The following is a 12,611-nucleotide window of genomic DNA, read 5'->3' as shown; positions in this document are numbered from 1 at the left end:
TTGCTATCGGGGAAAAAACAGACCAAAAACGACGCATGCTCTGAAGCAAGTACAAGATGGAAGGTATTGGCTACTGGCGTTTGGACTTCCTTTTTCTATTCCCATCATTTGTGCTGTATGTCACCACGTTCTTGACGATCGGGCTGTGGTGTGATCATGTCTGTGTACGCAAGACAGTTTCAGCTGAACTCCGTCGGATAAACCTTATTCCGATGGGAAAACCAGTCGTGTGTACAGGGCATTAGACCCCAAACCCCTCCCCTGCACTTGAAAGCATTCAAAATGCCAAGATCTGTGTTTTTGAATACTTTCGGTTTTTGAATACTGCTGTCGTTGGTTCCTAAATAAACTAGAAGTGATATCATGACGTCACTTCCGAGTTACCATAGCCAAGACTCGATCTAAGCCAATTCCAGCTTTGTTCTGGTCTCCAGCCAGCTGGTGGATGTGCCGGCTGGTCACCTGGGTCTCCCAGTGAGACAGGAGAGAACGGGCGAACGGTGAAAGGCGGCTGCTTGTCATAACAATCAAGCGTGACACTTAGCCGCATCGGTTGTTATTACAAGAGAGCCGACCGCCGGCTCTAAAAAACGGTACTGCGGTACAACCACTTGAAGCCAAATGACGTACAAGTATGTGATTTTGCAGCAAGTAGTTACTTTTCCTTGTCACTGTGGTCAAAAACGAACATTGACTTGACCCCAGTAATGATTAGAAAATGGAACGAATGTTCTTAAAATGAAAAATATTGAGCAATTCTACTAGTGTATATCCAGTTTGACTGGCCGGATCACCAGGTGAAAAGAAACTCCTCCCAATAACCATCAGACCGTTGCAGACAGTTGGCTGACTCTTGGGAGTAGTTATGCAAAGATCAAAATGCATTGACAGGTGAATGTCGGTCTGGCAGAGTGGGCGTTCTAAGACTGCATGGAAACCATTCTCGATAACATTCACATGCGAAGCTGAGCCTCCATTATTGAAAGAACAGACATCCAATAAATAAAAAGGATGGGCCAGGGACAGTAAAACTCGGGTGGAAGAAGCTAGATGATGTCGGACATCCTTCAGCCAGGAAATGAGACTTACTGCAGCTTCTAATGAACAGTGTGAGAAGCTCACGGGGTGCAGTGAAATCAGAGTAATATCAGTACAGGAGAGGAGCCTGTATAACTGTACGAGGCTCAAAGCCAGAATTCATCTTTAAATAACAGATCGTACCTTACTAGTCCAGTTCAGTTGGGTCATTTTTCCTGCTTGGGAAATGGTGTGAGTAACAATTTTACCATCGTCAGGGATCCAGGGGCCGCAGATCCCACGTTGTTTCTGTAAAAGGTACACAAGAAGGTGTGATTTGTGTGTTTTGTCACATACAGTCCACCTACTCTCACTTTCTGCAGATTTCACAATCAGAAAATCCCGACCTTCATTAAATCCTAACATTATCACAAAAAATCGTCCTTTTCTTACTACTATGCAGTCATGTGCCTCCGCATCTCAGGCCTGCATGTCAGCACAGATCTCAGAATTCCGGAAACCATTAGAGAGCCTCCCATTCTATCTCATAACCCATACATTGAGACAAGCATCCCTCCAGGGCATTTTCTACAAGCGTTTATTAGGCTGAAGGTTACACCAGAAAGCACGCTAGGCTTAGTCAGCATGCAAACAAAATTATAGAAGCGGTTCTGACTGAGCTCTCCATTCTAAACAAGCACTAGAAATCTTGTGTTATATATTATATGCAGTGAATGCATGAAACAATCAGATTCGGTATATGATTTCTTTTTAAATTATAAAGCATGTATATGGTCAAAATCAGAGGCGTTACTAGGACTTTCAGGGCCCTGGTGCAAGAAATTATGAAGGGCCCCCTGACCCGCAACCGGGGCCCTTCCCATTGATCCCAGGGCTCTTTACTCCCATTGTGGGACCCTTTATTAGGACCCTGCAGAGACCTTCCTACCATCTTTGAGTCTCCCCATGGGTTCTTCAAAAGGGCTGCCACTAGTGCTTGCTTTACTCCATGAGTCTACAAGGGACTGCAACAACTGGCATTTGCACTTTAACGACTTTCCGTTCTGCACCTATCATTCCCATGTTTTTATTATGTCAGTCAAGTCCCATGAGAGTCGGACCATAGTAGTGCAGGACCTTTTTAAAGTAAATTTCGCACATATATGAAGGGTTGTCCAAAGTCTCATGACAAGTTGCCAAATATGAATGGAGCCTGTTGTCTTTCTGTTTTTTGTTTCATCCTTCTCGCAATCTGTTTATCTTTCTTTCTCAGTCTCTTTCTTGTCCTGTCTCTGTCGCTTTCTCTTCCCATCTCCACATCTATCTCTTGCTCTCTCTTCCTCTTCCCATTTATCTGTCTGTCTCTTCCTCTTCCCATCCCTCTGTCCGTCTCTTCCTCTTCCCATCTCTCGGTCTGTCACTTTCCCTTCCCGTCTCTCGGTCTGTCTCTTTCCCTTCCCATCCCTCTGTCTGTCTCTTTCCCTTCCCATCCCTCTGTCTGTCTCTTTCCCTTCCCATCTCTCTGTCTGTCTCTTCCTCTTCCCATCCCTCTGTCTGCCTCTTTCCCTTCCCATCCCTCTGTCTGCCTCTTTCCCTTCCCATCCCTCTGTCTCTTCCTCTTCCCATCCCTCTGTCTGTCTCTTCCTCTTCCCATCCCTCTGTCTGTCTCTTCCTCTTCCCATCCCTCTGTCTGTCTCTTCCTCTTCCCATCTCTCTGTCTCTTTCCCTTCCCATTTCTCTGTCTGTCTCTTTCCCTTCCCATTTCTCTGTCTGTCTCTTTCCCTTCCCATCTCTCTGTCTGTCTCTTTCCATTCCCATCCCTCTGTCTGTCTCTTTCCCTTCCCATCTCTCTGTCTCTTCCTCTTCCCATCTCTCTGTCTGTCTCTTTCCCTTCCCATCCCTCTGTCTGTCTCTTCCTCTTCCCGTCCCTCTGTGTGTCTCTTCCTCTTTCCATCTCTCTGTCTCTTTCCCTTCCCATCTCTCTGACTCTTTCCATTTCCATCTCCCTGCCTGTCTCTTTCCCTTTCCATCTGTCTCTTTCTCTTCCTGTCTCTTTATTTTCCCATCTCTATGTCTATCTCTCTTTTTTTCCCATCTCTTTATCTAGCTCCTTTTTGTCTATATCTCTTTCACTCTCTTTCCCTTACCATCTTTCTTTCTAACTCTCTCTCTCTATTTTTCTTCCCATCTGTCTTTCTCTTTCGTTCTCTTCTCTTTGTGAATCTTTTCCTCTGTATCTTCCCATCTCTCTGTCTCTTTCTCCTTCTTTCTCATCTCTTCTTCTTTTTTTCTTCTTGTCCCATCTCTCTGTCTTTAACTGTCTTTTCTTCCCATCCATCTGTCTTGCATTTTTTCTCTTCAAATTTCTCTTTCTTTCTCTTTCGATCCCTATGTCTGTCTCTTTCTCTCTTTTTCTTCTTCATCTCTCTTTCTCTGTCTCTTTCTCTTCTAATCGATCTAATATTCTCTATCTCTCCTCCCATCGCTCAGCCATTTTTTCTCTCTTTTCTCTTCATCTATATCCGTCTGTCATTTTTTCTCTCCTTCACACCAGTGTGATCTACAGAGAACTTCAACATGCAGAAAACTACTCTGACCATGACACATAAACTAACTAACGTGTGCAATGCTACACCAAAAAATGTAAGCTATGCAAAATTTATTGCACATGGGTATTAAAGACCATGACTAGAATTCTGAAAGCATGCCTGTAAAATACCAGAACAGATGTTAAAGCCCAATTGAGCCCCCCTCATTTATTACTGTGCTGTAGTTAGGCTTCATATACAGTAGTAATTAGCTTTTTTTCTACTTGTTATCAACTAAGAGTTGGAGCTTGAACTGGAAGCGGTGATCCACTTGCACATACCCCCCCCCCCCCCCCCCCCCCCGGCACTTGATCGTTCAGAAAAGGCGGCGATCCACTCACACTACCTTAGACTCCCTGGGCAATCCGGTCTCTGGACTCACTTCCTGATTGGCCGGGAGGAGAAGCAGAAAGACATTAGTGAATACTAATTCGCTAATGTTACACAAGTGGGTGGGCTCGGGGCGCAGTGCTCTGTGCCCCGAGCCCATCCTTTTTTGAAGCCAATTAGAGCCTCAGGCTCTAATCATGTGCTTCAAGAAAAAAAACACACATTGAAATCCATGCATCCGGCACCCTACATAGAGATTAGGGGCTGGGCGCATGGCTTGGAGGGGCGGCCTAATGAGCGGGCCTCCACTGGAGCAAGGATATAAAAAAACCCTGTGCTGGCAGCAGTTAGAGTCTCACACTCAGAAAGCAGCCCAGCTCTCTAGACCCCACCTAAACATTGCCCAATTAGAGAAATCAGCGAGCCCACTGCCCGATTAGGGAGCGGTATTGATTGGAGCAATGCTCAGTGGGGTGTGCTGGACTGCAGGAGAGACGGATGTGTGAGAGATCCAAAATTCCTATATTCTCGTATGTGTTTTTTTTTTTGTTTTGTTTTTTGCTGTAGCACATAGCTAATTATTACTGCATGTCCACTATACACTGGAAAAGTTCAAATTAAAGTAATATAATTAAAGCCACAACTTTTTTTTTCTAGTTTTGGATAATTACATAGTAGTGAGGTGAGGTTGAAAAAAGACACCAAGTCCATCAAGTCCAACCTATGTGTGTGATTATATGTCAGTATTACATTGTATATACCTGTATGTTGCGGTCGTTCAGGTGCTTATTTAATAGTTTTTTTAAACTATCGATGCTCCCTGCTGAAACCACCGCCTGCGCAAGGGAATTTCACATCCTTGACAATCTTACTGTAAAGAACCCTCTATGTAGTTTAAGGTTAAACCTCTTTTCTTCAAATTTTAATGAGTGGCCACTTGTCTTATTAAACTCCTTTCCGCTGAAAAGTTTTATCCCTATTGTGGGGTCACCAGTACGGTATTTGTAGTTTGAAATCATATCCCCTCTCAAGCGTCTCTTCTCCAGAGAAAATAGGTTTGGTGCTCGTAACCTTTATTCATAACTAATATTCTCCAGTCCTCTTATGAGCTCTGTTGCCCTTCTTTGTACTCGCTCCATTTCCAGTACATCCTTCCTGAGGACTGGAGCCCAGAACTGGACAGCATACTCCAGTTGTGGCCGAGTCCTGTAGAGCGGGAGAATTATCGATTTATCTCTCGAGTTAATCTTTTTAAAGCATGACAATATTCTGTTTGCTTTGTTAGCAGTAGCTTGGCATTGCATGCCATTGCTGAGCCTATCATCTACTAGGACCCCCAGGTCCTTTTACATCCTAGTAGATTCCCCCATAGGTTCTCCCCCCAGTGTATAGATTGCATTCATATTTTTGCCAGCCAAATGCATTATTTTACATTTTTTTCACATTGACTCTCATTTGCCATGTAGTTGCTTACCCCATTAATTTGTTCATATATTCTTGCAAGGTTTCCACATCCTGCAGAGAAGTTATAGCCCTGCTTAGCCTTGTATCATCCGCAAATACAGAGATTGAACTGTTTACTCCATCCTCCAGGTCATTTAACAAATTAAATAGGATTGGTCCTAGCATAGGACCCCACTTTTCACCCCTGACCATTCCAAGTACTCCCCATTTATCACCACCCTTTGAACTCGCCCTTGTAGCCAGTTTTCAATCCATGTATTCACCCTATGGTCCATGCCAACGGACTTTACTTTGTACAATATAGGTTTATGGGGAACTGTGTCAAATGCTTTTGCAAAATCCAGATACACCACGTCCCTTATCTAGATGGCAGCTCCTCATAGAAGGTTAGAAGAGTGGTTTGGCAAGAACGATTCTTCATAAATCCATGCTGATTAGATTATTTCTAATGATATAGTCTTCATTACTAAAATCTTGTATATAGTCCCTTATCATCCCCTCCAAGAGCTTGCATACTATTGATGTTAGGCTAACTGGTCTGTAATTCCCAGGGATGTATTTTGGCCATTTTTGAAATATTGGTGCTACATTGACTTTTCTTCAATCATCTGGTACCATTCCAGTCAGTAGACCGTCAGTAAAAATTAGGAACAATGGTCTGGCAATTACTTGACTGAGTTCCCTAAAGGACCCTCCAGTGAAAGCCACCTGGTCCCGGTGACTTATTAATGTTAAGTTTTCCAAGTCTGTTTCTAATTCTGCCCTTTGTTAGCCATGAGGGTGCTTCCTGAGATGTGTCATGAGGATAAACACTGCAGTTTTGGTTACTGAAGCCCCCCGATTCCCTCGTGAAGATTGAGGAGAAGAATACATTCAACACCTTCACTATCTCTCCATCTTTAGTAATTAGATTCCCTTTTATATACTTAAAGAATTTATTGTGATTTATTTTGCTCTCCTCCGCTATGTCTCTTTCGTGTCCTATCTTAGCCACCCTAATTGCACCCTTACATTTCTTGTTGCATTCTTTGTAATGTCTGAATGCTGATGATGATTCCTCAGCCTTGTATTACTTGAAGGCCTCCCAGCAGATCTGCACCCTCATCATGAACTATCAGTGCCCATCAGTGCTGCCAATCAGTGCCTCCTCTTCTGTGCTGCTCATTAGTGGCGCCTACCAGTGCACATCTATGCCGCATAATAGTGCCCATCAGTGCCGCCTATCAGTGCCACCCATCAGTGCAGCCTCATCACTGCCTCCTGATCAGTTCCCACCAGTACTGCCTCATCAGAGCCACCTATCAGTGCCCATCAGTGCCACCTATCAGTGGCCATCATTGCCTCCTCATCAATGCCCATCATTGCCTCCTAATCAATGCCAATCAGTGCAGCCTATTAGTGCCCATCAGTGCCACCTCATCAGCGCACATCAGTGAAGGAGAAGAAAATTACCTGTTTGCAAAATGTTATAACAAAATATGAAAAATGTTTTGGGTTTTTTTTTTTCAAAATGTTTTGTCTTTTTTTTGTTTAGCAAAAAATAAAAATCCCAGTGGTGATTAAATACCACAAAAAGAAAGCTCTATTTATGTGAAAAAAAATGATAAAATATGTCATATGGGTACAGCGTTGGATGACCACGCAATTGTCATTCATAGTTTGACAAAGCTGAAAAAATTGGCCTGGGCAGGAAGGGGGTATAAGTGCCCAGTAAGCAGGGGGTTAAAAGCTGACAGGCACTAAAATCTTTATCATTTCGCTAAACAAAAAAAAAAGTTTTGCCTTTGAATACAGTTTTTAGTAACAATTTTAAATAAAATGTAAAAATTATATTACATTAAAAAAAAGCTTTGGATATACATTAAAGGGGAACACTTGCCTACACCCTTACTTCCAAATCATAATTAAATTAGCAAAACAATAATAAAAAAACAACAACTTTACTATCAACAATAACTAGACGTGCGCACACTGAAATATTTTGTTTCGGAATTAAATTTTCATCCAAAAAATACATTTAGTTACTCCCGAAATTAATTTTTATTTTTTTTGTTTTGTTAGAAAATGCATTCGTCCAAAAATCTGAAATAATTATGTTCGACAGTCTGTCGAATGTTCTAAGAAGATTCGACGGAGCAGCTAAACTTTACGACACCTCAATCGTACATTTCCGGTTGAATGTTCCGCCTACAAGCTATAGTAGAATTCTAATGTTGTATGACACTAGTAATTATTATATTTATTAATTATTATTACTAGTCAACCAACATCAGAATTCTTCTATAGCCTTTGGGCGGAGCATTTGACCATAAGGCCCCTTTCACACTGAGGCGTTTTTCAGGCTCTACATCGCTAAAAATAGCATCTGAAAAAAGCATCTCCTTTCACTCCAGTGTGAAAGCTGGAGGGCTTTCACACTGGAGCGGTGCGCTAGCAGGATGGTAAAAAAAAGTCCTGCTAGCAGCATCTTTGGATGCTGTATCACCGCTCCTAAACCGCTCCCACCCATTGAAATTAATGGGGCAACGTGACTATACCGTTTTGCGCTGCTTTGCGGGCGGTTTTAACTCTTTTTAGGCCGCTAGCAGGGGTTAAAACCGCCCCTGCTAGTGGCCGAATAGAGGCACTAAAACTACGGTAAAGTGGCGCTAAAAATAGCGCTGCTTTACCGCCGACGCCCGCACCGCCCCAGTGTGAAAGGGGCTTAAATGTCCGCTCTAGGTGACTGCTTCGTCGAATCTTCATGTCGAATCTTTTCTCTCCATGTTGAATAATTTTGGACTAATAGAGTTAGGTTAGGCACATTCAACCTTTTTTGCTATTGTCTCTATAATATCGAATCTTTTCTCTCTATGTCGAATAATCTTGAACTAATAGAGCTAAGGTTAGGCACATTCGACCACAGGTTCGATGGACACAGATCGCTATTGTCAGCGCCATGTCGAATCTCCTGTCTACATCGAACTGTTGTGGCAACGAAAAAGAAAATAAAGAATTTGTTTATGTCGGATCTTTCAGTTTTCGGATTCTGCACAGTCATTATCATTTGTTAAAACGATAATAAAAATACCCGAAATTCGGGCAAAAATGCATTCGCGTGAAAACTAATGCACATGTCTAACAATAACGTTATCAGAGTTTCAATAGACTAGCTAATTATAGGAATAGACAAGTTAATATGTATATGGAATAAATAGAGGGAATCCACAACCACCCATTTAATATTTATTTCAATAATTATTTCAATTTTTGCGTTATAAACAAAAAAAAAGACAGACAATTTTGAAAAACAAACAAACAATATTTTTCACTTTCTCCTATAAAACATATCCAATATATATATATATTTTTTTAAATCTAATTTCTACATTAATTTAGGTCAATATGTTTTCTGCTACATATTTTTTGAAAAAAAAATCTCAGTAATCGTATATTGATTGGTTTGCCCAAAAGTTACAGCGTCTACAAACAATGGGATGTTTTGTGTCACTGTGCTTAGGGTTCCAAAATTCATCTATAGTGTTATATATTTCAGTGCTGCCACTTGAAGTATAACTAAAGGCAAAACCTGTCCGTTTTTATTGCCGCCTGCACCCCGTTAACAAGATTCACCCTCTCTATTTGTCCTGTTTACCATTATCATTGAAAATGAAAGTAAAAGAAATTATCCAAATTTTGGGTTGTCCCCAGAAAAGTAATAGAGGGGAAATCCTTCCAATGAGTACACAGTTCTGGTGGCCTGTGGGGTCCCCAAGAAATTTCCTTGAATTTCAGAGATTTACTCTCACTTCCTGTTTGGCTATGGGACAGGAAGTGAAGGGAAATCTCCCTAATGGGACACTGATAGGGGTTATAATCCTCCCTTGCTCTATCCAAAAATGAAAAAAGTTTTGCCTATAGTTTTACTTTAAATAATAAATTCAAAAAATGTTGTGACATTAATATTAGTGTACCAACCAGTAATCAATTTGATGGGATATATTTATGAAATTTGTATTTATTTTCTACTAGTAATGGTGGCGATCAGCGACTTATAGTGGGACTGCGATATTGTTGCGGACAAATCCGACACTAAGTGACACTTTTTTGGGGCATCAGTGACATTATTACAGTGATCAGTGCTAAAAATATACACTTGTAACTGTACTAATGACACTGGCAGGGAAGGAGTTAATATCAGGGGCCATAAAAGGGTTAACTGTGTGCCCAGGGAGTGTTTACTAACTGGTGGAGGTGCTTGTACTGTGGAAAGGCAGAGATCTGTGTTCCTGCTTAGCAGAAACAAGATCTCTACCTTCCCTACTAACAGAATGGCGATCTGCCTTGTTTACATAGACAGACCGCCGTTTTACCTTTCTCACAAATGATCGCCAACCACAGCAGGAGCAGGTTGCCGGCGGTGCACGTGAGCCCAACACCCAGTGTGCAAAATTACGTAAAAGTATGTCTATCTGCACACAGGAGCCACTGCCCCTCAGTACATGTATGTGGGGAGGTCGGCAAGAAGTTAAAGAGATTTTAAAAACCTATCATTTGTCCGATCGGGCAGTGGTTCCCATTGTCAAGTGTCCAAGGATAGGTCAGAGTCATCTGGTTTAATGTAGATTGAAATACTTAATTTCACCAAAATGAATTTCATGGCTTTAAATGGCCTTGGTTCAGGTTTTTTAAACCTCTTTACCTTGTTCAACCATCTACCTGAGAACCCCACAAGAGGATCCAGGATTGGGAACCCCAGTGGCATTAAGAGTGACCACATTCATCCTGCGTGGAGGCAGGGTTTTTTCCACCTGCCCTCACAGGAGGTTACATGCTCCTACTCCACAAGGTGACTACAGCCTTATAGATGCAAATTATTCTTCCTTCTTTTCTACTGATTCAACCTTTTGAGCTAATTGTCATTTTTTGGGCAAACTTACTACACTATAAGGGCTCTCATGCCTCCCTCTCTTCTTTTCTAGTGTACACCTGGTGCTGCCCTAGAGACAGCTGGTTAGTCTTTCTGGGATCAGACCCCTCAGACCTCCCTTCCTAAACCTTGAGACCATGTAATTAATAACCTTGTTATTTTCTATAACCCGCCATCTGTTATTGGTGAAAACAAATAATCATATACATTATCTTCATTGGAAGCGGAGTTCCTTCAAATGTTGGACAGCACATTCATAAAAATAAATTAAATCCCCAAGTGCAACTTTTATGAAGGTGTCTACTCGCACTATATGTGGGAAACTAGCCTCCCTCATATGCTCGCACCCCCAAAAAGACTACCAAAATATGCGCTGACGCATTCAGTGCCATCATAAAATATGGCAGAAAAACGCCCATTGATGGGATTAAAGAGGCAGAGTACAGATGTCAGTAGTAGGTAGGGCAGTGTCCAGGAAAAAGCAAGGCAGAGAACAAGGTGTCAGCATGGCAAAGGACAGGGGGTCAGCAGGGGAGTCTGCAGGGGGATCAGGAGGGCCCAATACAGGGGGGTCAGGAGAGCATAGTGCTGGGGGGGGGTCAAGACGCACATTACTGGGGACTCTTTGTTTCAGGCCATGAGATCAAGCACCAAGCACTACAATATATACTGTATGTTAATAACACAAAAGTATGTAGCGTTACTGACCATAAATTCCAAAGGACAGGAGTGGATATTTGCATGGTAGATACAGCAATTTTCTGCCGTAGCGTATATCCAGTTTGAGGGACACTCCACTTCTTCACAAAACTGTTTTGCTTCACTGGCATTACTGGAAAGAAAAAGTCACAATATATGAGAGCTTTTAAACTATTGTAGTATTTGGTCTCCTGCAGCTAGAACTGATCTTACTGTCCACAACAGCCAATTAAGATCTTTCTTTGTCTTTCCCATATAGCTGTGGACCAATTAGAGGAAGCATTGAGCAACGAGAAACATTCTTCTTCTATATAGCAATAACATAAAGATTATCAGTGCAAAGAAAATATATAACAAAGTATGGAGACATAATAAGCAATTCAAATAACTTACCTGAATTTAAGAATATTAAGGTTGACCACTTTCTGATAGAAACTATCGGGGACAGACACTCTGTAGGAGACGTTAAAATCACGTCCGGTAATAACTTTCTCAGGAGGGCGCTCAATCCAGGCCATTTCCAGACCTAATGCAAGAAAATAGTAACCAGAATATACACTAAGTGGCACAATATAATACATCCTTTGTGTCTACATATATAGAAAAGGTATATTCCTGCAAAATATCTAATGTGGTAGTACTGAGTTTATGGATGCACGCCAGGAGGATATGGAAAGAGGCAGGGAAGACTTCCGCTTCAGAAGGATCTCCCTACGGGCATAGAATGTTATTAATATTAGTAGTTGTAGTAGTCGTAATAATTATTAAATTGATATTCTCAAGTCACTTAAATCCCCTTTCTTCCACATTCTGATGCTCGGTTTGAAATTCAGCAAATTGTCTTCATCATGTCTAAATGCCTAAATGCATTGAGTTGCTGCCATGTGATTGGCTGATTAGAAATCTGTGTTACCAAGCAATTGAATAGGTGTACCTATACCCAATAAACTGGCTGGTGAGTGTATGTGCAGCTTGGGGGTGATAGGAAAGGATAGTAAACATAATACAACCTAAGAATAAAGAAATCACAGTGTAACAATACTTAATAGTAAAATAATTGAGACTGTGTTCTAGGATAAAGAATAATAAGTAACAGTGGTTAAGGCTGGAAAAAGACATACTGTACACCTGAGAACCTGAGAGAGAAAGGGGTCAGGTGCATAGTGCACCTTTAGTGTTGTCTAGGACTGCTTGGGCATACCACTCTGTAAACTTGAACAATGTCATTACTGATGTTATTTCTGACCTGGTTAGTCATTTCCATGAAGGCCCGCCATCTGTAAAGAAACGTTTTGTGGGAGCATAGTTCTATAATTGTGCGTCCAGTGTTTATCTGTATATTAAAAGCTTTAGCTCTTTTTTAAAATCAGTAAGTGCTGTAGGGAGAATCCACTTTTTACGGATCGCTCCACGAGCACGTAATAGACATATGTGAGTCCATTGTGAATAATACAGGGTACTTTTTGGTTGGGCCATCATAGGGTTAGGTGCCACTGTGCCGTAGCTGAACAGGAGAAATGGATCTTTGAGGATGCGTTGGTGTGATACCTAATATACGAAGTTAGCTACTTGATCCCAAAAAGTGGTTATAATTGGACATGACC

General features: G+C 41.6%; 1 protein-coding gene across 1 annotated transcript in view; it reads right to left on the bottom strand.

Moving 5' to 3' along the window:
• The window catches only part of LOC143926533 (atrial natriuretic peptide receptor 2-like), an 89,865-nt gene extending 78,728 nt beyond the window's left edge, over positions 1–11,137 (bottom strand). Inside the window, exons 1-2 of the mRNA XM_077450336.1 lie at positions 11,017–11,137; positions 1,222–1,326 (exon numbers count right to left, since the gene is read on the bottom strand). Coding sequence (XP_077306462.1) covers positions 1,222–1,326; positions 11,017–11,019 — 108 coding nt within the window. The 5' untranslated portion in view covers positions 11,020–11,137. The remainder of the gene's footprint in view (positions 1–1,221; positions 1,327–11,016) is intronic.
• Between the last annotated feature and the right edge of the window lie 1,474 nt (positions 11,138–12,611).

This window comes from Lithobates pipiens, unplaced genomic scaffold (assembly GCF_037356315.1).
Source record: "Lithobates pipiens isolate NorthernLeopardFrog02 unplaced genomic scaffold, aLitPip1_a1.2 Scaffold_23, whole genome shotgun sequence".
Lineage (NCBI taxonomy): Eukaryota > Metazoa > Chordata > Amphibia > Anura > Ranidae > Lithobates > Lithobates pipiens.
This window is presented reverse-complemented; position numbering and strand designations above follow the sequence as displayed.